This window comes from Ambystoma mexicanum, chromosome 1p, assembly GCF_040938575.1.
Source record: "Ambystoma mexicanum isolate Mex_15411 chromosome 1p, UKY_AmexF1_1, whole genome shotgun sequence".
Classification (NCBI taxonomy): domain Eukaryota; kingdom Metazoa; phylum Chordata; class Amphibia; order Caudata; family Ambystomatidae; genus Ambystoma; species Ambystoma mexicanum.
In genome coordinates, this window is record NC_090921.1 from 627,791,038 (window position 1) to 627,816,146 (window position 25,109).

A 25,109-nucleotide genomic window follows, 5' to 3' on the forward strand; every position below is an offset into this window, starting at 1 on the left:
CTCACATCCCACGAACTAGTCACAGCGAGGGGAATGAGAACGCCTCTAACTCCTCCACCGAGGACTAGGAGTGATGCCCAGACAACTGCAGAATTGTTAGGAGATGAGCTACGTGCATACTTAACATGTATGACTGCCAGTATCTGTCATTTCAGATCAAGTCAAGCGGACGGGGTGTCTGTCTCAGACCACAGATGAAGACCATACAGCAACCGGATCTAAAGAACTATGTTTACCAAAACTATTTGCTGGAGATTAAGTTTTAATCAGAGATTCTAACGAAAGTCGCACTAGCATAGATTTAGCGTCCCTTTTGTGGTGGAGGTCATTACGCCATCAGCAGTCAAAGTCCTAGGGAGACGAGCGTGGATACACCAAGGTGATGTGAAAGTTTATGCTGGAGAGGTCGCCACACCCCCAACCCATTTGAAACAAGTCAAGAAGTTCAGCACATGCTGACTCGATCGATGACGAGGAAGAAGGACGCAAAGACTGTCCAGTAGACAGATAAAAGTGTACATTTGGACTGTGGCGCCCCTGAAACACTCTTTGTAGCTGCTAAGCAAGGAGTGAAAAAGCGAATGTTCTTGATCCACAGGAGTTTGCTGATATTGGACTGTGGAGTGCGGAAGTAAACAAAACATGGCAGATTTGGACTTTTTGTTTGAATCTAAGAATAGCCCGACTATTAGACGTTTATTGGCAGCAATTTTAGAGCAGATCAGACTATTACCTGAACATCTTACTGGAGGTAAAGATGGTCCTGTCTAACGACGATGCCCACAAACTACTTGTTATGTTCTTTTACTATTTGCTTCAAGTTCATCCTTATCTTTTTTGGTGAGACACCAATACTTTTGTGTTTATGCGAGATCCTATAAATCGTCCAGCAATCAGCCAGTTGCTTGTGTAGATCATAGAGCAAATTCGACAACTACCGGAGCATCTGACGAGTTTGCCTGAATAAACGAGTTCTTCCTTCCTTAAAATGTAATTACAGGCAAGCATGTGGTCCATAGAGCATATTGCAGGTTCAGAAAGCGATCAAGGTCAGCGATGTATGGAAAGACATCGATGGCAGAGCCTCATGTATTGGTGCATAGTATATGCTTGTTCTACATTTATCATTGTTTTTCTGATTCTGCTAATCCACACTGTGTATTTAATTGGTCCCAAGAAAGCAGTGGTCCCTTTGACTCTTCCCACTTCAGTCACCTTGGCAGAACTAGAAATTGTGAGACAGCCAAGGCCTTATGTGATTGTCCCTACTCCAGTATCTCATGTGAAGGCACCGAGTTCTCTGACAATTGTCCCTAAAGATCCTTATGCAGGAAGGACTCTTATAGATATCCTTACTGAGCGGCAGATATAGATTCTTAGAGGGAAGCAAAGAAAGAGATCTAAGAGAAGTACAAGGGGGGATGTTTATGAATTATATACTAATTTAGACAGTACAGCACATTTGGGGAACAACATGTGGTATCAGAACATGAAAGAAGTGGGAAGGAGCTCTTCTGAGGAGGGGTGCTATGTATGTGCACTCATACCTTATGTTATGGGAAAGTCTAAGATATTCATAGCTATCGAAATAGATGTTGAAATGGCTCATTGCTGTACTCACCTTCCACTCTGCCATACAAGAGGTCGATTCCAGGGTCGAACAGCATCTTTAATATGGGTGACCGAATGGACAGCATCAGATGAAGATGATTATGTACAAGATATAAAGAGAAGAGCGAGAGCACACATCCGAAATCATGTGATAATATATGAATAGCCTGGTATGAAGGGAGGAGGAATTAGATGGGAAATACACAGGAGATTCAATTGTCATGGGAAGACTGAAGAAGAAATTCAAAGCTGCAAGGAAAGAGGCTAGATGCAGATCTGGGGAACAGTGCTTTCTCCAGACGGATGGGAAGAAGTTGTAGTCATATGCAGAGCTGTGGCAGTAACTGGTCATCGTAAACCAGTTATTGAACGAGTTGAAAATGGATGCAAATCTCTATGGCCTAAGCTTGCAAAACTTCTGACGTGGGTCGAACACAAAGGAGGTCCATTACAGATAGTGCCTCTGGCAAGTGCAGAGCTATGCTTCAGAAACAATGGCACGAGAAAAGTTGGAGAGAATCAGCATTACGGACAAATCTTTGATGTACCAGGAATGAAGGACGGGACAGCAGTGATAATGGATCACTATTGGGCCTGTGCATCCAGAGCTTATATGAAACTGCCCAGAGATCGGGGTGGACTATGTTCTATAGCAATCGTTTAATTTCCAGCATTGGTGATCCCTCAAAGTGACTTGAACATTGTCGAGTTTCCAAAAGCAGATGCCTGCCTGAGGAAGAAGAGATCTGCTGAGCTGGTAAATCAAATGAAGAGGAAGAACTATTTCTCAGCTAAATCAATAGAAGCTTTTGATGCCATTCCATATGAACACAGATTGTTCAGTCAGACTTCAGCAATATTCACGACAATCTTTTTGCCCAGGATCCAGGTGATGACGAATGCCAAATGGTTATAACCAGATGGAAACTTCTGCAGATGATTAACACCACCATAAAGGGATTCAATGCAATTAAGGAGGAGCTGACAGCCATAAGGTTGATGACTCTCCAGAACAGATATATCTTGGACATAATGACAGCTATGGATGGAAGTGTTTGTGCCAAAATCGGATAATCATGTTGCACGTTCATACCTTCTTACGAATAAGAGAATGGCACCTTGACAGAAGCCATAACGATGCTGACAAACTTACACGTCAAGATGGAAGACGAAGTGGAAGACATTGCTGATGACAGTTGGTTTGTATCAATCTTTTCATGGGTTTCACAATGTTTCATGGGTTTCACAATGTATGGTGAACATTTTCAAACTATTGGGAGCCCTGTTGGTGATGATCATGTTTGGGTTTTGTGTGATCAGGATAATACGCACACAATGCAAGAAGACTGCAAAGAAAGCAGTAGGAATGAAGATTGTGATTGATGTCGAATCAGGATTTGAACCTTAAGAGCTGACAGATGAAGAAATCAGAGACTATGTAAAGGCCAGCATCCATGCACCTGAGAGAACAAAGTATGTGGGAAGATGGATCTACTGCAGTCCCAATGGCCAATGCATGCTTATGGCCTGGAGTGATGATGAGCATGCGAAATCAGCAGGATGCCTGAAAGGAGCCATGAAGATATGCGTCCCAAAGAAGCATTTCTTCAAACGAGGATGTCTTGACGTGAAGACTGATGAAAGAGTGGTCGATGAATCACCCAGAGGGGTCAGTGTAGAGGAGTCAAGTACCCCCACCAAAAGCTCTGCCCCCATGGTGCCCATATGTTGGGAATCTGAAATTGAGACACGTGCAGTACCAGTGAGAATGCATGTACCGCAAATAATCCTTGAAACAAAGTATCCATTGAGAAAACCCTATATGCATTCACGAAGATATGATGGTCTTTTGGTTAAAGTCTTGGAATAATTGTGAGAATGAGTGAAAGAGAAGATCAGTGATGTCATGCGGAGCAGAAACTGATGCACCTAGAAAAAGATGCATGAGGCAAAAGAACATAAACATTCTATAAGATCTGAAAAGGAGGTGTCAAAGATGAGCAACATTTTGGGCTCGAGATGAAGATGCTCATACTAAAGAAACGCTGAAGAAAATGCAAAATCAGTAGACAAAGTGATCTTAAGGCTGGCTACGTAATGAATAGTTTGTGGCGATGCGCCAACGTATATACATAGGAATGTATAGAACCGGGATGTTCCACAATGCACTTTAGCAGGTCCTGAAACCCAGTGATTGGAAAGGATTTTGAGTGTGGCGCGGTTGGAAAGGAAAAATTCAAGAAAGGCTTGGCTAGCCCAGCACCAAGAGGTCGAGCCCACCATGAGCCTGGTTGGCCATCCAGTAGTTACATGAACGTGAGAAAGAAACAAACTTCTGTTTGAGGTGGAATGGAACAACACTGAAGGCGTCATTTATTAGTATTGAATGCAGCAAAGAAACGCGGTCTCCTGTCACATGTACAGATCAAAATAGATCAAAATAGACACCGGGTCGAGCTAAAACAAACCAGAAGACCACCTATGCCTATACTCCCTTTTATTCTCAGGCGCAGAGAGCTTCTGCAAAGCCAAGTTCAAAGCCTTAATTGACTGGCAGACTGCAAGAGTGATGATAGATTTTGGGCTAATTGGGAGGGGAGGCATGACCACACCGACCCCCCCTGCACCTGGAGTGGTAGCCTGCGTGTTGCTAGCGTGTATAATATTCCAGAAGGGTACAAGAGTGCCAACCAATTGTAGAGGGCCATGTAACAGAGAGCCCTATAGTTTGTGTAACCAATAAAGTGTAGAGTATTAGTATGACAAGGAAGATGACTTGCACTTGTGATGGGCTTAGTTGTCCACCTGACCCAATCACTTCCCCTGTGAGTATGGAACGTATACTTAGATGTTCCTTTTAAACCTATCACATCCCCAAGTAGGTTTTTGTAGTTGCCACATAGTGTGACATCACTGATGAGGAGTTTTTACTATGAAAGTTGTTTTTTATAACATGCGTTGAGAGAAATTGAGCGAACGTCCGTTGATGTTCGTTGTAACTCCCTGTTTTAGATAATTGCAAATAAGACAGTACTAAGTTTTGCCATCTTCCTGAGTCGGTTTGATTATTGATGTTTGAGTAAATTCTGCATCCCCATCTATCTCTAAGTATTGCTACCTCGTCTTAGAGGGCCCAAGGTCTATGGGCTCAGGTGGAGTCAGGCTGAGAAGATGGGTGACTTATGTGGAATCTCTTATATACAGTAAATCTATCTGTACTTACCTACAACTACTTAAGAAGAATAACAATAGTTTCTATACATACAATGAATACTGCCCGGTTCCTATGCAGATGCATCAGCATCAATTTCCTCATAGTAGCCGAGGAGAGGGGAAGTGGAGGGTGACAGAGATGAAAATAGAGACAGAATAGTTAAGGAGTCCATGAATGGGGGAGAAGGATCAAGTGAAGAGGAGTAGAGCTAAGGAATTAGAAAAGTGGAACAGGGTTAAGCGAGTGTGCTTTTTCTGAGTGGGTAGATTGTGAAGGCTGACCAGAGTGTGTTCAGGGAGGATGAAGTCAAGCTCAAGATGTTGGGCATTTGGAAAGTTTGAACGGTTAAAACCCATAAGAATGAAAGAGCTATCTGTGCAGAGGTACTCTAGGGTGAGATCAAGGTACTCGAAGAATGACTTGGGGTGCCAATGTGACGACATAAGGTGGTAACGGTAAGAGAGATTGGTGAATAGAAGATTAAAGCAAGGAGGATACAAAGGTCATGAGGGGCATTAGGTGGGCGTTGTTGGTCATAGGTTTCCCACCACTAACGATCAATTGGGGAAGTAGAAGACTGCAGCAAAGTCATTACGCTGCACCTTTCACAGGGACATGGAGTTTGATTCATGTTTAACCGAGTTCCATGAAGGACAGATAGGGGTGAAAGGAGTACAAGTAATCACAGAGTAATGAGCTTTTGTTACAAGTTGGCTGAGCATTGCAATGCCTAAAGGAAGGATTCGAGGGGTGTTAGAGAAGGTGGAGAGAGTGGAGCTTCAAGGGTAGATAAGGTTACAGCCGAGACAATAGACCAAGAGATTTTTATGAGTAGCTAGAAAGTAGAAAATGGGATGCGAGGAGGGAATCGGGGGGTGGAGAAATTGGGAGGTGCTAGACGAGTCATGTGGGGGGAGTGCCTGAAATGTCCATATGAGGGATATGTAGAGAAGTGAGCAGCTGAGTGTAAATGTTGGCACATTATGAATGCATTTCCTGTAGCCAATAGTGGTAACCAGAGCAGTACATCACAAAAACTGTTTCAATGTAGACTGGTAGTGGCAAGAGAAATACAGCTCTCCTAGCCACACATTTTCCCCGCAGAATTCTTCCCCCATGAATGTTACTTTCTTTAAAAGGACCATTTTTAATAATAAGCAATTGTTTCTGAATAAAAAGATATACTTTATTATAATTAACTGTACTGTGCATTAATTAAAAAAATTGAATAAACATGAGTTTATTACAAATTCATTTATTAGTCAAAAGATCAAATTTCCATCACCAAAAATACACATTGTAATCCCTGTATTACACATTAATCCTATGTCTATGTTACTGCAAATATAAAGCATAGATTTTAAATGTATTAACATATATATTTCCATATTAAAATAAATCAATGTTTAATGTGATTAGATTTCCAGAAATACTTAGTATACATAATAATTGCATACAATAGCGTCATAGATTGTACCACATATTATCATGCTGCTCTGCTGTTAAAAGTGATGGCCATCCCTCTGAAGGAGCATTAAGGAGGTACACGTGTTATAACAGCAATAATATGTATTGTAACAAGAAGAACCATAAACCTCTTTAAACAGTAGTTTCAAACATTAGGTCCGAACATGGAATTCTCAAGATGTTTCAGGAAGACTTTTTTATCAAGGCACACACATTTTTATCTCAGCCTGCGGTACCTCAAGTAAAAGGCCCAGTTTTCCACTCAGGGGAAGGTACAACTCTATGTGGGGGAAGACTTGTTATTTTGCATTTTGCGAGGCCCAAATTCAATGACGTGATATGATATGGTATTTATAACGCGCCTTTACACACGTCGTTCTAGGCGCCACATGACAAGGAGGGACGACCGAGGGATGACAAGACAAACAATCTTACTAGGCCTTGTGACATTCAGATTGTGCAAGTGCAACGAGAAGTGCACGAGAGAGGGTGTGTGGAAGGGGTATGGGGGGAGTGCAGTCAGGGAAGCAGGGCTCTGAGTAAGTGTAGGGATGGCAGAGGACTACATGGGTGCAGTTCCAGACCGGATGTGCTAGCTAGTCCAAAAGGTATTGCAGGGTGACTGGTCAAAGGCAAGGGGGAGCATAGTCTCTGTGTGACTCTGAGGGCAACCCTGCCACCAGTCAGATCGAGCAGACAGGTTGTTTAGCAGAGGAGAGGGAGAGAGAAGGAAGAGAAGATAAAGGTCTTGAGCAGCTTCCAGGAACTTCAGGTGATCTGGCTCAAGTCTGAGAGGAGCAGGGAGGCCATTCCAGAGGAAGGCACTGCAGAAGAGAGAGCTCTACCCCCATTCTCTGTTTGGAGAAGCGCCTGACCCGTAGAGAGTTTAAGGTAGCTGAACAGAGGGCTCTAGAAGGAAGGTATTTATGAAGAGAGTGTTGGATATAGTTTAGTTTATTATTTGATAATGCGCTCCAAACCCAGGGGTAGCCTGGAGGACCACGGCCCCAGAAAGCCTTGTGGATGATGCAGAGGGTCTTGAACTTGATCATCGTGGCCAGAGGGAGACAGTGGAGAGATTTCAGTGCTAGAGAGATGCGGTCCCTGGGCTTGAGGCCAGGGATATGTCTTGCAGTCCTGTTCTGAATTAGTTGAAGAGGGCGTAGAGTACAGTTAGGAAGATTGAGAAAGAGGCTGTTGCAGTAGTCAAGCAGAAGAGAACCAGAGCACTGGAGATAGTAAGCTTCTGGGGGAAGGTGAAACGAGGTAGGATACCTCTGAGGAGGTTCAGCTGGAAGTGGGCCTTCTTGGCAAGTCTGTGATGTGTGGGGAGAAGCAGAGAGTTGAGTCGAAGATGATGCCAAGGTTTTTTGCCAAACAGGTGGGTGAGGGGAAGCAGCCCAAAGAGAGTGGCCAGAGGGAGAGAGACAAAGCGGGAGTACAGGTCCCAATGAGAAGGATCTCTGTCTTACTGACATAAAGGCAGAGGTTGTTAGAGGCACGTCATCCCTGAATAGTGGATAGACAGTCAGGAATGATCGAGGAGGGAGAGGAGGCTGAGGGTAGCTTGAAAGAGAGCTGAGTGTCATCTGCATAACACTGATAGTTTGAGGAGAAAGTACAGATCAGGTGGGCCAGATAGACATTGAAGAGCCAGGGTCAGAGGATAGAGCCCTGGGAAACACCACATGCAGGAAGAGAGGTGGTAGAGAGAAAGGACCCAAGTTAGACATGTCTTTGTTAGTAGAATTGACCTAAGACAGGGAAAAATTCCAACGAAAATGTACAGGATCCTCACTGGGGTAACTGCTTTAAATCCATACATCCCCTATTTGGAAAAGCACATTTTTTCTTTTAATTGAAAGATCACAGTGTGGGGGTATAGCCCCTCATTCCCTTAAAACTAGGTGATTTCAGCAAGCCCATTCAGAATTCATTGCTACCTTTGGTGTTTTAAAAAAAAGGCAGACATGCACAAGCAATCTCTGCCAATTAAAATACACAAAACGCTCACAGATCACCGCTCGTCACCTTCTCTGGGTGAGTAATTGCCCCCAAAGAATGTTGGAAATCTCTTAAACAAATTTGTGCATCCATCGTTCGCTTGGATAGAGGATCATGGACAAAGATAGGAATGGTCAATATGTCCATAGACTATACCATATATTGGAAAAAGCATATGAGCCTTAGGACCTCCCCCATATCTCCGAGGATGAAATCCAGTTCACTGACAGATAGTCTCGTAAATAGAGACGTGCTTCTTACTAAATCCCCTGTCATTAGCTTGGGTATTAAAGAGGCCTTAAACATTTTTGAAGATGTTCCGTTCTTCCCATCTGGACAAACTGTAATAAGCATTACAAAGAACCTTTCACTCACTGTGTGGAACCATCAAGGAATCAAGTAGTGAGAAATAGCAGTAATCTTTATCATTCATGATTTCAACAAGTGAGAGAGAGTGAGTTTGGTATCAACGAGCAATTAGTGGGAAATATGCATTTTATTTTTTAGGGTCAGTGTGGCACTTATAATTTTTTTGGTCCCTTCTTAACAATTTTGCTCAATGCCATTTCCCCCTTTATTTCTTGGCCTCAAGGGAACCCACTTTCTAAATCGATCAATAATTACATCTACTGGAGACAACTATTAAGGACTATACGACCTTGTACATAGGAAGAGTTTAGTTCATAGCCGTTAATAACAGGATGAATTCCAGGCTTGCCTATGCCAATTCTATACATCAAATTGGGACAAAAGGGGAAACTCATCCAACTGCAGCTCCTATGAATGGCAAACAGGGAAACATTGTTCCTTCTTCAGGTGGATGCAAGTAGCTGCAAAGCTTTTCAGAAGAACAGCACAAAAAGGGTACACCAGGCTCAAATGATTATTTAATTAAGAAAAAGGTTTGCATTTTTGGGATACCACCATCCAGTATTACTGTTACTTGAACTGCCGGAATTACCGGCAGATTACAAGCGTCGGTAATTGCATGTAATTCCCCAATACTGGAATAGTTTGCTGGTGGGGTGTCGGAAGTGAATCTTCAGTTGTGTGACATGCAATGTTTTTCAAATAAAAAGGGACTTGGCATTTTCCTCTATAAACTGCCCCGGCTACTGTGGGCTCACTCTGGGAGCTAGTGGCACTCTTGCGTTATGACATGAAGTTATCTGCCCAGAAGGTTGACTAGATCATCGGATAAGTTTGTCAACCTTCCGGGCAGATATCATGTCCTTCCGCAAGAGTTGCACTAGCTCCCACAGTGAGCCCACAATGAGACCAGGTAGGTTATAGAGGAAAATGCCATGTCTGTTGTTATTTGGAGAACATTGCATGTCACACAGCTGAAGATACACTGCAGCAGCAAAGGAACTAGAATAACAGTTTAAACATCTTGAGTGAAAAATCATCCCACGTAATGCCTGGAGTAGAAAAAGGGACAGAACATGCCCTTTCATCCTCCACCATTGGAAGTGACATTGTGTGACCGTTCAAGCCACTCTCAAAATACATTGGGCATCATTACAAGGTTATCGGTGTGGGGAAAAAAGTGGCAGTAATTCCCGCAGCGCCAAACTACACGTTTGGTGGTGGGGTAGATGGAATTTCCTGCAGCTCTGGGCTACTGGTAATTCAGGCACCCCACCACCAAAAAAGTACTGGTATTACCGGCCCCGGTAATACTGGCAATTCCCCCCAGGGACTCCATGGAATGGGGCATTGCATACACTTACCGGCACTTGTAATCTACCAGCAATTCTGGCAGATCAAGTGCCGGTAACAGTAATACCGTTTGGTGGTAACCTGCTTGATTTACCAGCGGGATACCTCCAAACTAATAATGAGGCCAATTGTCACATTATACAGCATTCAACCACGAATCACATAAAGAGGATTAAAACATCATCCAACAATAAGTGTTAAATTACCACATTACAAAAAGTCTAACACAAAAGGAAACAGTAAGAGTTACAAAAAGAAGAATGGGCGTTGTGAGATGGAGGCTCTGCTCACATGGTGACTCTCCATTACAATGGTTTCTTACTGAGCAAAATGAAATCCCCCTGCTTTTCGTAATATGGATACCAACCCAAACCATGAACCTTAAGAGGAAAGCAGGGCTCTTCTGATCAGTCCTGTCAGCCACACATAACTGTTCACCTGCCAGAGTCATAACTTCGTTATGGTTCAGCAGCTTTAATAATATGCTCATTAGGTCCATTCTATGCAGTCTTTACAAAGTTCAGACAAACCTAGAAATATATGATTTGGACAGTCCGAGTAGTCAATCTATCAACTATAAACAGAGCCCAATGATTTATTTCTAAAAATGTGTGTACAAAATCAGACCCATTTAAACAATTGTTCAGATTTTATGTCAACATTTTATTACAATGCAGCTCCGCTTTTCTACTCTGTTCTTCACACGAAGGGGTTTTTAATATTTGGAATTCTCTACTGAAGATTCAAAGAAAATTATTTCTTCATTCCTCAACACTTCCAATGTTAGGTGCAGAATTCTTATCTAAGACTACGACTTTTTGGGTGGTAGTCACTTTCCAATGCCCCAGGTTTTTAAAACCATGCGTGAAAGGTGATCACATGGTTTAACACTTAATTTACCACTTTGGGGGATTCAGCCGTTTTAGACAGGTGGTGTGGGTGCACAAAAGGGATGCAACATTTTATGTCGGCATGTGAGTTGTATGCTGGTGAAAATACATTTCAGCATTTGCATCCATTTTTTGCATATGTTGGTGGTGCCCTCCGGGCAAGGACCACTTTTTTTTAAATGACCCTTTTGTCTTTTTCTATCTTCTCTCTGGGCACAAAACAATGTGCTTTCTTCACTAGCTTGGCACGGGGTGTCTCCAATACTGTAATTATTCTAACAGCACTGGACGATACCTTGTGTATCCAGAAGGAGAAGCATTATCTTCTAACAGCTGCCTGACACTATTCAATTGAAATGTGGGTATCACACTATTTTATTCTTCAACTTGGCATGGTCGAAGTTCACTGCACCATACAGAACCATAAAAAAGTGCCACAAAAAAGTCTGCAAGCTGGACCGCTAAAGTTTAAGAAAGCACAGAAATTGTACGTGGCATGTTGATCATTGATCCTAGATCATGTCGAGGAGTAGGTCAACATTCCTTTTAAACATATGCACGCTTTGGTAGTGCAAACCTAAAGGAGCCATTTCACCAGAGCGTAGTCTGTGTCTCCGTTTGCGATTCAAACACTCCCTCCTGCATATGAAATGATTGAATCAGCCTTACATCAAATAGGCGAGTATGCACTTTCTGGTGGCCTACTAAGACAAGAGTGAATCACTCAGCAAAATGCCTGTCACTGCACTGGCATAATATAAAGAGAAAGGAGGAACATCCTCTCTTTGTCTAGTGGCGCGACATCAGAAAAGCATGTCATGTGGAAGTGTCAAAGGTAGAAAGAAGCCTGTGTATTGTACTAATTTACCAACAACTATACACATTGGTATATGCTCTGGAGGATTTACGCATTTCTGTGTAATTCTTTCACTCCTGAGTCTTTTATGCTTGCCAATTGCATGAAATTGGTACCATTTATTTGCATACTGATTAAAAAAAACTGTGAGAAACAGTGTTTAGAGTTCCACACTAGAAAGCATTCCAATCAAATCAAAATGTGTTTGACACATTGTGTGCATGTTTTTATTGTGTTAACACCAATTGTGCATAGTACATTTGTAACCATTACCATGCATTCAAAATCACAAAATGTAGGGCAGGGAGCAGCTAGCACAAAAATGGCCACTCCCTTTTCTTGCTGAATCGTTTCAAACACGTATTTGGATACAAAATACCCACTATTGGTTAAGAATGTACCAGACATGATTGGTGTTCTAATAACATTTGCACTTTATACTGTATTTGTTAGATAGGCAATGAGTGATTCTACCAGGAACACTTAAGCGTAGTAACCATACAGAACAGTACATTCCCAAAGAGTGCTTACAGTGGTGGAGGTAAACGTCTTTATGGCAAGAGGGCCAGGTTAGGGAGGATGAATAGTGAATGGGGAAAATAAAGACTAGCAGATATTTTGACAAACAAAATTTACAGTAATACTCTGGAGGCAAAGGTGGATTACACGGGGGCAATGATGTTGCTTGATGTCAAGAGTGTAAAATAAACATGCATGTAATTCATTTGATAACGTCAAATTGGACAAACTAGTTGGGGAGGACCAGGGGAAGCCACCTGCCACACGATGCAACCTGCTGAGATGGAATGCTGCATAGTCACCCCCAGACTCCCTACGTCCCTGAAAGATTTTAAGAGAGCCCTTATTGCACAACTCCAATATGCAAAGACTTGCCCCATTGCTTTAAGTGGAAACCCCACTTCTGGTTCCAGGAACAGGAGGTGTGGTCTGGAGAGGGGGGCTGGTGTCTTTCCCACCTAGACCGAAAATCCTAAGGCACCATTATGGGTAAGAAGCCCCCTCTTCATGCTCACCCACCAGATCCACCAGAACACCATGCCATTACTTTTCCAATAGAACCTCTGATTACATTCCCCAGAGAGGAAAGATGAGGCAAGCCAAATACTGAGGGACGAGGTTGACCTCCCTCCTCGCGCACAAACAATACCTACCCTTCACTGAGGCAACACAGAGGAAAATCTACCCATTCATATTCAGCAGCATGGCTTACACAAACAAAGCAACTTAAATCTTTACCAGAAAAGGGAAGAAATAAAGTGTGAGGTATTTACAATTATCCAGGCTTAATCTCTTTTGCCTATAGAAAAGCCTGCAAGCTGGGGAGGCATGTACACCATTTTCGCACCAAACGAATTCCAGGGCACAGGGCACGGAAATGGCCAACAGCCTTTTTAAAGCCCCCCACTCTGAGTTCTGAACCTCAAAGCCTTGCTCCCAAGCACATCACAGCAGGGAACCACCTGACCACCTCAGGCAAGCAGGGAGCAGGCACCTGAGCCAGGGAGTATACATGTGAAGTAGCTGTTTGCTCATTCTGGGAAGAGAAGCTAGAGTACAGACATGCTTTGCGGAGTAGTGTCAGATGAAGAAGACAGAGAGGTAGATTGAAAAAGTGAGAGGAGGAGAGAGACGATGGCTTATCAGGTAGACGTTGGTGTTGGGGAAGAGAGAAAAAGAGACAGAAACAAGAGGAAGAAAGACATGTGCAGGAGAAGTTGGCCTTGGTGAGGAAGAGAGAAAAGAGAAATAGAGAGAGGAGTGGTCAGGGGTAGGAGGAGGGTTGAAGGCAGCTTGTGAGAAAAAGGTTGGCACTGGAGCAGAGAGACAGAAGAAATACAGACCTAGAGCGAGAAACAGACCTGTAAATTAGAGGTGGGAAAACTGAGATTGAGAGTTGAAACATCAGGAGTCAGGAGGAGAGAAGTGGAAAGAAGAAGGACAAGGACATCAGATGTAGGGAGAAGATGCAGATGCAGGAGGGTCAGAATAGAGGAGGATGTAGACAGAAAGGTACAGAGGAAACAGTGATAGTTGGCTAACCCAAGAGGCCCAAAGGTTAAAGAAGTTACTGACAAGCAGGTGGCAAGACAAATGGAGCCTGATCTGGGGTGCAGCCTAGGCACACTCACCAGTGAAATCAAGAAACTAGTTGGCCTCGGTTCAGAAATTCTTAGAGCCACAGCCTAAAAACCCTGAGTGCGACAAACATATAGGCTAGCCAGGATCCATAGTTGGGACTCCAGTGGGACTGGCAAACCCATCTAAGAAACTACCACTTCTTCACTGAGACCATGATCCAGGAAGGCTCATTGAGAATCCAAGCAAGGAAGATTCCTGACAATCTTAGCTAAGAGGGCTCTTAGAAAACCAGAGCTAAGAGGGATCAATTACATGCCCCTGGGCTAGGCACTCGATAAGCCAGAGCCTGAGGTGGACACTTCAACCCACCCAGTAACTAGGTCAGAATTCTGACCCTGCCCTTGGTTGTGGGAGGCTGACAACAATGATTGCAGCCTAAAACCTGGGAATTACAAGGAGAAATCAACTGTTAACAAATTATCATCTTCAAAGCCCAGGAGAACCCCCTTTCGTGATCGGCTAGAGAAATGTCCCTGGACCGCTGGAACCACTTGGGAACTGTATGTTAGTGTGACCCATATTTGAACTGTGAAAGCCTTTGTGGGAATGATTCACGGCAAAAAAAACGAAAACTGTAGTATTATAGGGACCGGAAATCTACCTTAGAATTAGGTTTGGATATTGCTATTAATGAATTGAGTTTTCCTTGAACCACTGCAGTGTTATACTCATAAAGGTTTTTGTCTTGTTAGAGCATCCCTCAGTCAAGTCGTATAGGCCTTACTCCAATCAATGAACTTTACACCAATAAATGATAGTTGGGGGTTGCCAGTCTTCAGTTGAGGCCTCAGCCGGTGGCATTTGATAAACACTTTTTTGAACAGAGTGTTTTAGAGTGCTGATTTGTACTTTTATTACTGAACTTACCCAAGTCTTCTGAGAAAAGCGCCTATACCACAGTGTTTTACTTTTAGTAACCCTTTTAAGATACAATATAAAGTGCTATAAATGAATTCACATTAGTTAGTGTACAAAATACGCACATTTAAAAAGTCAAGACGAAAGAAACCCGATTGCAGTTTGGTGGTCTTCCATGTTTCGCAAGGTTTTCCTAAATTCATGATACAGATTGCAGAAGAAGCTCCTTTCTGTGACTTGTTGTGTGCCTCTGAAGGTGTTTCATCATGTTTGATGCCTGAGAGAAACACCTCCCACAAGCAGTACATGCATAGGGTTTCTCATCATTGTGAATTCGTTGATGTGTGGCCAGATTTGATGGCTGACTAAAGCTCTTGCCACAATCATTACAGCTGTATGGTTTTATCCCTGTGTGGACACTCTGATGATATAGCAGGTTTGTTGAATAACCAAAGCTCTTGCCACATTCATTGCATTTATATGGCTTCTTACCTGTGTGTACACGTTGATGTTGTAAACGGTTAGATGGACTGCTAAAACACTTTTCACATTCTCCACATTTAAATGGTTTTTCACCAGTGTGTATTCGCTGGTGCCTGGCCAAATACGCCGATTTGCAAAAACCTTTTCCACAGTCATTGCATATAAATGGTTTCTCCCCTGTGTGCTTTCTTTGATGTGAAATCAGGTATGATGCCTGTTTAAAGCATTTCCCACATTCTTCACAAACATAAGGTTTTTCACCTGTGTGTATACGCAGATGTGTGGTTAGACCTGCCCTTTGGCAAAAACCTTTTCCACATATTGTACAGTTATGCAATTTCTGCCCTGTATGTATTTGCTTGTGTCCATTCAGTTTTGATAATTGCCTGAAACCCTTTCCACATTCGTCACATACATAAGGTTTCTCTCCAGAGTGTATTTTTTGGTGTTCACGCAATATTGATAACACACGGAAACTGTTCCCACAATCCTCACAAGCATATAGTTTCTCACCAGTGTGTATTTTCTTATGTGTTTTTAATGATGAGGGCCATTTAAAGTTCCTTCCACATTCATCACATGTGTATGGCTTCCCAGCTAAATGTATTCGTTGATGCATGATGAAGTTCGATTTCTGACTATAATTCTTACCACATTCAGTACATGTGTACAGTTTTCCTTTTGTGTGAATTTGCTGATGTACTTTTAAAGTTGTAATTCCCCTGAAACTCTTCCCACATTCATTGCATATATAAGGCGTCTCTCCTGTGTGTTTTCTTTGGTGTACAGCCAAATTATACTTTTGGCTATAACTTTTTCCACATTCCTCACAAGAGTACATTGTTTCTTGAGTGTGAAGTCTCCGATGATTGATAAATACTGATTTACGGGTGAAACTTGTCCCACATTCTGGACATGTATATGGCTTTTCTCCTGTATGTACACGCTGGTGAATGACCATTTCATAATTGTGATTGTACATTTTACCACATTCAATGCAGGTATATGGTTTTTCTCCGGTGTGCTCCCTTTGATGGTAGATGAGATTTGGCACACGAGAGAAACATTTTCCACATTCGTTACATGCATATTGCTGCTTCAAAGTAAGATGTTGTTTGTGCACCCTCTGTGCAGGATAATCATTATTCTGCTCAGTCAGGCTCGCTGCATTGTGGACAAGTCCATCACACACCATAGATTCATTTAGTAGGCTTCTTCCAGAGTTTCTGTTCTCCGACTGACCCATTATCTGTCTTAGAGTTGGATCTTTCTGAGCTGGACACTGTATGTCAGTATCCTGGGCACGTTCTGCTATGCAGAATTCTGTACTTCTCTCGGTTTCCTTTTTGCATTCATCAAAATGTAGCCCTTGGTATTTCTCACATGGTCGGCCCTCTGTTCGAGAAAAACAGAAAAACATAATGTAAGCTGAATTTTCAAACTCAGAGTACAAAGTTGGAAACACAGCTTTATGTTGTATTGGTAGAAACACAGACACATTTAGGAAAATATGCTGCTAGATGGTCACCAGCTAACAGAACATGGTACGTTAAAGCTTCACTGAGCTATAATCTCATTAAACTGGCAGGTTGAAATAGGTTGATTTCAATAAGCCTTTGCTGCTATGGGAAATTGCAGTGCTAAACGCATTTAACATTAAATTCAGAAAGAATGTGCATGTCACCTCCAAATGAAGGGTTATGCGTGTAACACAGTGAGAACCATAAGTTTGCCAGTCCGGAAATTAGGTGCTGGTAACAACGTTACCCACACCTTTTCCAGAGCGCCAAACTACAAATCCGCCGGTAGGGACAGTGAACTACTGGCAGGCCTGACCTGCCGCTAGTTCAAGCCCCTACCGGCAGATTTTTGACTGAAGCACCGGCACCGTTAACAATGGTGCCGGTGCTTCAGTGTTCTCGTGGAGTTCTTCCGCCGTCTGTAATATCCCGGTATTGCCAGGATATTGGGCGGGGGAAACGGTAAGTCAAAGTAGCATCGGCGGCCTACTGGCAACCTCATAATGAGGGCACACATGTATTAATTTAAAACGTATTAGGATTTCCTTACTGTTTAGTACTTGCAGTTACATTTAAACGTAATGGTTATGCATTCATGTTTTACAATGTGCACCTAAACTGTGCCAGCTAATGAGATGAATTAATCCACAGAAACAGCACTGGACAACACAGGTGTAGTTTCCAAATCTATGTTCAAATCAATGGGCAGTTTATTGTTTATTTATTTTATTAACATTTGTTTGCATTGAAAGGTGATCTTGCTGAAATGTATCTGGGGCAGGAACAGAGGGCGAAAATGTGATGATTTATAAAACAAAACAAAAACACATTAAATTGTTATTTAAAAGCCTTCTGAGGAAAATTCTATGTGAGTATTTTCATTAAACAAATTAGATAAGCAGTATCTCAAGCTCATATTTCTATAAATATTCTTAATCCTCTGTGCAAGAGCCAAGACTTAAGATCTGAAAAAGAAGAGCTGGCCGGGGAATGAGAATTGAGCAATCATATATTCACACAGCAGACTGTAAAAAACCTAAGAGCTAAAGTTGAACAATTAAAGAGATATATGTTTACTGACGTTATAAAGAAAATGGAAGTCACTTCAGCACTTGGATTCAGAGACTTTTGAAGTTATAACCTTGCTTTTAACAGCAGTACATTCTTCTGCCAGTGTAGAACGAATATTTTCTTCTTTTGGACTAAATCATTCCACATTAAGAAATCAATCTGGACCTGAAAAAGAAGGCTTGTTTTTCTTTCCTTGATATTTAACTAACAGGATAAACGCAGATGAAGATGGCTGAGTTAGCAGCAGAATACAATATTTTAAGTTTCTTATTTTTACCTGACAGATTTTTATTTTATTTCATTTAACTATTTTAGCTAAAAACAATTTAATCAAAACAAACCTGATTTAAAAAAAATGTTTTAAAACTAAAGCCAAACATGTATATGCTTGTTTTGTTAAAATACGTCTGCTGTAGCAATGCTGTTGAAAGAAAATCCAGAATGCTGTTATGATATGATATGGCATTTATAACGCGCCTATACACAAGTGTTTCAAAGTGCGATGAGGCAAGGGAGTGGGAACAGAGGGAAGACAGAGACAACGATCTTACTAGGCCAGGTGACATTGAGATTGCGCAAGTGCAGGGGAGGGGGGAAGGGAAAGTGCGGGTAAGGGGGTGGGGGCAGTGCAATACATAGGATCAACAGTAAAAAATAAATAGAATAAATAAAAACAGTAGGTAAAAGTGCGGCCAGCTAGTGGCAAGTGCATGGGTAAGTGCAGACATCAAGTGTCAAGAGCTGGTGGGGAGTGTAGGGATACAGAAACAGCCCCTGAGTGCAGTGATTCTCCGGGAGACTGTGCACGTGTGCAGCTGGCGGAGTAGGGGACCTGGGCCCGAAATCAGAGGGTAGTCAGGTGACCAGTGCAGTTTCAGTCAGGAGTTCAGCAGGGGAGAGTAGGAGAGAAAGCAAAAGCAAAGAGGAAGGTCTAGAGGTGCTCTGGAAGCGGAGATGGTTCTCCTACATTTTCAGGGAGGCAGGGAAGCCCCAGCCAAAGAAAGAGATCTACCACCAACTTGTTGCTTGGAGAAGCGACAGACCATGATGGAGTTAAATAAATGTTCTTCTCCCAAAACCGCATGTCAAGGAAATTATTATGTAATAATAATAATTGCTACAGAAATGTTATGTTAACTATGTTTGTAAAGCACACATTCGCCAAAGCGTCTTGGCGCTAGAAAGGAAGCTAGAAAGGAAGTAATCCAGGATTAGGAGACTGAGTGACATAAAAGTTAGAACAAGTAGGTTTCAGTGCGCGCTGGAAAGCAGATAGCAATGGGGGTAACCAGATGTATCCCTGTTGAATACGTATAGTACGAACTGGGTCTTATTGTCCTGGGATACACAGCCAAGAACTAGGGCAGTTGTATCCCACTGCAAAACTTAGTTTGTCTCAGCTCATTAAATAAAGGTATATCAAGGAGAGCTAGACATGGAGGGCTTCCCAACACATCTGAAATAGAGAAATGTAATTCAAACAGGTCTTGAGACTATGGAAATTAAACTAAACTGAACTGAAGAGTGACACATTTTTCTCCCAGCTTAAGTAAAGGATTAAAAGTTTACATGGTGGACGCTGTGCTGTACTGTACAGTATCTAAATGTATTTAAAGTAGTTCAACAATTTGCCCACTAGTTAGCTTTGTTTCCTTGAAAGCGAAGAAGCCAGTTCCTAAAACAAATACGATATTGCCCAATGCATTTAAAGTGCTGGGCGCTTGGTCTAAAATTCCAATGAGTGCTACAAAGACCGAAACATGTGTCTGGGGATGCTGTTGGTACTCTTGTTCAAAGGAGAATTGCCTAGCATTTCAGTGCTGTCCTGCCCCAGGGCAGGACAAAGACTGATATGTTTGGGATATTTCTTCTCTGTGAAAGATAATGAGCTAAAGACTCTGGGTAAGTCTCTCGTAACCAGGACTAATGTCTGGCAGAGAGACTCCAGGACCCCCTTGTGAATTTGCATATTTAAGTAACTTTCGGTCTCACCCTAAGTTACTAGGGGAATCCAGACGTGGACCTCTTGCTCACTATTCTTAGAGAGGCACAGCTCCTCCCTACTGATGAGGTTCAACCAGACCGAAACACGTGTCTGGGGATGCTGCTGGTGCTCTTGTTCAGAGGAGAATTGTCTAGCATTTCGGTGCTGGACTGCCCCAGGGCAGGACAAAGACTGATATGTTTGGGATATTTCTTCTCTGTGAAAGATAGTGAGCTAAAGACTCTGGGTAAGTCTCTCGTAACCAGGACTAATGTCTGGCAGAGGAACTCCCAGGACCCCCCTTGTCAACAAACAATAATGGACCCATGGGATGGCCCTTCTTACACATGTATCTTTTTAATTATATCAATAAATGTCACACTTTTAATTCAGATCAATTAACTGATCAATTAATTGATCTGAATTAAAAGTGTGACATTTATTGATATAATTAAAAAGATACATGTGTAAGAAGGGCCATTCCCTATCCCATGGGTCCACTATTGTTTGTTCTTAAAGTATTTAGCCTGGAGGACCAGGGATTTACACCAGGCACCCCTTTGCTTATAAACAATTCTTCCACCAGAAATGGAGGTGTTTTTCAGTCTGATGGCATGCATGCCCAGCGAGTAAGACAATTATTTAAATTTGACATGGCTCCTACAAGGTTGTCATTGCTAGGTTAAAAGCGTGGTGTGATATGTGTGACACCAGACAATATGATATGATATGATATGGCATGGCATTTGTAACGCACATATACACTAGTGTTTCAAGGAGCGACAGGGCACGGGAGGGGGATCAGAGTGAAGACAGACAGCGATCCTACTAGGCCAAGTGTCATTCAGATCGCGCAAGTGCATGGGAAGTGGAAGGAGGAGAAGTGCAGGGGGTAAGGGAAAGAGGACAGTGCAGTACATGGGATAAGAAAATAAATAAACAATAAGTAAAATAACGGCCAGCAGGTGGCAAGTGCAAGGGTAAGTGCAGACATCAGGTGTCAAGTGCTGGTAGTGGGTCTGTAGGGATGCAGAAAACAGTCCCCAAGGAAGGCAGTGCAGGAGTGTGAATGGCGGGGGAGGGGACCTGGGCCCGAGATCAGAGGCTGGCCAGGTAACCATTACAGTTTCAGTGTCAGCCAGGAAGTCAGCAAGGGAGAGGAGGAGAAAAAGTGGAAGCAAAGAGAAAGGTTTTCAGGTGCTTCCGGAACCGAAGAGGATTCTCCTCAAGTTTCAGGGAGGCTATTCCAAAGGGGGGGGGGGGGGGAAGGGGGGTGTGTGTGTGTGTGTGTGTGTGTGTGTGTGTGTGTGTGTGTATATATATATATATATATATATATATATATATATATATATATATATATATATATATATATATAATATGCAGGTCCCAGGCTTGAATACAAGTTGAAGTGGAACATTGTAAGATTGCATGTCAGACCAGCAGAGTCATTCACATGTCAGGTATGACTGGATCTGCATTTCATCATTCAGAGGTTGACACTGTGACAGTGTCATGAAACTGAGGGCATAAAAGGAATCCCTACCAAACTAGGGTGGACGGCCTACATCGGGAACGACAGAGCTGATCCTTCCCCAGATTGGGGTGAGAGATTTGGAGATTTGTATTTGTCTGCTGGTGCCGCTGACCCTTCCACAATGCCTTTCAGCCTCTGGCCAGAGTTCACTCTCATTCTTTTCAGGACAGCAACCCCCATAATGCACCTGGACGCCACTAAGTAATCAGAACCAGGGAATGGAATCCAGAACTGGACTAGAATGTTTTTGGCCAAATATGGATGCAACACCTAACACCCAAACACCCAGCCCTAGATGGACTTCAGGTGAATGGTGGGGCGACATAATAAGGGCCTACCTGGGACCAAGAGAAAAATTCAAACCCTCCTCAAACCCCGAATTGGAAGCAGAAGTCACCAGCACATGAAGAAAGCAACAAGGAAAACAAGCAGCCTGAGCACATGAATGCTACCTGCAAATGAAGACTTGAAACAGGGAAGGGCAAAAAGTCTTTTTAAAGCCTTCCAGGGATAGCTTAGCCAAAGATTGCCAAAGGAAACAGGTGGCCAGGGGACCAATGGGAACAGAGAGCAGTGTTGGAAGGGGGATAAACCATCAGCACAAAGGAGATTGGAAGGTGCTCGGGTGCAATGAGGTGGAGTTATGGTGGATCAAGAGACCAGGCGGAGGGTGGATAGTGGTGCGCTGAGGAGACTGTAGGAGGATGGAAGGATTGGAACCGGGAGAATAGCTCTGGGGAAACTCAATCATCTTGGAAACAAAACTTCACTGAGCAGCATGGGTTCAACACCTAGGCCTGGTCGCTCTGTTTGAGACTCGAGTCTGGCATGAAGTGCAATATAAGAAACACATTTTAGGAGAGTGGTACCAGTTGTGTGTAGTGGAGTTAGCACAAGAAAGGTGTGAAATAGAGAGGTGGAGAAATATGGAGGCTTTAGAGAGGGTGTGACAGTGAGAGTAAGTGATGTAGGATGTGTGACAGGAGGGTGGGAAGAAAGTGAAAGGCGGTAGTAAGACTAGCAGTGGGGATGATGGGGAGAAGAAGGAGGAGAGTAGTTGAAAGAGACAGGTGGAGAGTGTAAGATCACGAAACAGTACTAGACAGGCACTACTCAGGGAGAGAGAAGAAGGGTGCAGCTAGAGCGAGAGGGAGCATGGGTTCAACACCTAGGCCTGGTCGCTCTGTTTGAGACTCGAGTCTGGCATGAAGTGCAATATAAGAAACACATTTTAGGAGAGTGGTACCAGTTGTGTGTAGTGGGGTGGGGTTAGCACCTTCCGCAATCTAGGATAGCAGTACTAGACAGGGACTACTCAGGGAGAGAGACGAAGGGTGCAGCTAGAGCGAGAGGGAGCATGGGTTCAACACCTAGGCCTGGTCGCTCTGTTTGAGACTCGAGTCTGGCATGAAGTGCAATATAAGAAACACATTTTAGGAGAGTGGTACCAGTTGTGTGTAGTGGGGTTAGCACAAGAAAGGTGTGAAATAGAGAGGTGGAGACTTAACCAGCAAATGCACCTTCCGCAATCTAGGATAGCACCAGCTAACCCTTATGAGGATACCGACATCAATGCTTCAAGCTAAAACGCCCAATTCATAGGGACACCTAATGTACATACGTCTATAGTTCAAACCTATCAAGTCAATAGTCCTGGTTATTCACCAGAACCTTTTACCTCTAAGACCGAACGTTCACTAGACATAGAAAAGGGACTTCTACCTCTGCTCCAGTCCCCATCATGCACATGCTACCACTATTCCAGCACCACTATTCACAACTATAAATCACAGAATCACAGTTAACACCTCCCTCTTCCCGCATGCGTGAAACCTACCCACACAATACTTTTTATGAGGACCACTACTTACGTTCTGCGTACGTTGACACTGCTCAGCTGCTGGCTCCCCCGTCAACCACTCGTCTTGCCCTTCTGGTCTGCTTGGACACCTCACCGACCGCGGGCATGATATATTCTCAAGACGGCTCCCAACAACCTATCTCCGGTTGCGCTGTCCGGTTATCTCGCAATTCCCGCGTCTGGATCCGACGGCTAAGGTGGCAGCTTCTGGCCGGGCTGACGTCACAAGGGATCTCAGCAGTGCCTCCAACTTGTTAGGGTGGACCCCCAGACAGGCGGAGCCTTTGCTAGGAGTCCACGGATGCCGAACTCATAGAAGGCCTAACTCCGTCCCTTGCCCAAAAGAACACAAGGTCCACACAAGTAGCAAGGGACAACTGGGGTTTATTGCAGCCAACAAACCACAGGGATTACATGCACGGAGGGAAGTCCAGGCACATCTCGCTGCACTCTGGCTCGCAGGCCAGTTTTGATGAGTGGCGTCACAACTTGCGTCACGTTCCGGGCCCTTCTCTAAAACCTAACTCCACTCTGGATAGGTTGCTGAGTTGTAGTTCCCCTATAGGAACCCATATAGAAGTTAGTTTATTGGACCAGGCTGTATCAGGTGTTACAGTATACAGACCTCGTGATTAGTCAGTGACCACAGCTACCCACCCCTAGGGCCATGATTTCTGATTGGGTAAGCCGCGAGCTCTCCAGACTGGGACAAACTCTGTTCCGAGCCCGCTAGACACCTGTTCACGGTGCATGTGCAACTATATGTTTGTGATGTGCAACAATGTGTCTGCGGCATAATCATGTGTAAACCATTACTGCCAGGAGAGCGCTCCGTTTCCCAAGGCAGAACTGTAGCTTGAGTGTAACAAATTTGTCCATGGGACGGTTTGCTCTTCCCAGTCACCAAATATTGGCTCATCATCAGCTGGGCCAGATCACGTGCTTGAAGACCATGTTTGTGAGCACAGGAGCTCTGAATTATTCTGCATTTGTCAGAAGAACGTGCCTCTCCTGCAGCCGGTGTTACTTCGGTTCAGGGTGAGGAATGTCACTTGCAGCATTGCGGCCTTGGCAGTGGTGTTGTTCCTGCCGCAGTGGTTCTGCTTGCACAGCGTTCTGTGTGGCTTAAGGTTTCTCTGAGACGACCATGGCCTACTAAATTTTCTAAGCAATGATCTGGCTTCTACTGTATGCGTCTTCCATAGTATCCATAGGTTAGTGCGTCATGGCAGTCAGGTCCCTTGAGTGCTCCTGCCGAAACGTAGGGTTATTGCATGTAAGCATCTGCAAGCATTTACACAAGCCCTTCTTGCTTCTTGCGTTCCTACGTTGCTGCGGAAAGCCTAATGGCAAAATAATAAACATGCAGACAGTATGTATATGTCACTGTCCTCTAACTCGTAGAGCTGTATACGTGTGTTATTCGTGTGATAGGGTGTGTGAGTGTCCCGAATGTGTGGATGGCACGTGTGCTTCCAGTCTGACGTAGCTACGTCGTCATGGTGTCTCTAGCCACTTGAGGCATGGCTTCTATGTGCTTTAGTAGATTCTGTCCATGTAGCTGTCTCCAGCTCCCTCCTGTGCATCTTCATTCACTCTGGGTTGTGTTCGTACTACTCCTGGTTTGTAGGGTATGTCTCGTGGTAATTGTCCATTGGGGGAGCAGTGGGTATTGGTCTGAGTTCATACGATCGGCGGCCACCTTGTCTTTGGTGCTTCTTCCGGTTGGAGGGTTTTCCGGGACGGGAGGCGTATTCTGACCTTCCCTCTTCAGTATTGACCCTCTGCAGCAAAGCCCTCACAGGACAAGGACAAGTTGTTGAGCGACGCAGGTGTTTGGCAGTGATGGGGTAGCAGCGTAGACATTGAGT

General features: G+C 43.6%; 1 protein-coding gene across 3 annotated transcripts in view; it reads right to left on the minus strand.

Annotated features, from left to right (window-relative positions):
* Positions 1 to 6,064: 6,064 nt before the first annotated feature.
* LOC138577331 (zinc finger protein 665-like) overlaps positions 6,065 to 25,109 on the minus strand; it is a 193,229-nt gene continuing 174,184 nt past the window's right edge. For all 3 annotated transcript variants that reach the window (XM_069649619.1, XM_069649618.1, XM_069649621.1), the window contains one exon: positions 6,065 to 16,660. In XM_069649619.1, coding sequence (XP_069505720.1) covers positions 14,982 to 16,660 — 1,679 coding nt within the window. In that variant the 3' untranslated portion in view covers positions 6,065 to 14,981. The remainder of the gene's footprint in view (positions 16,661 to 25,109) is intronic.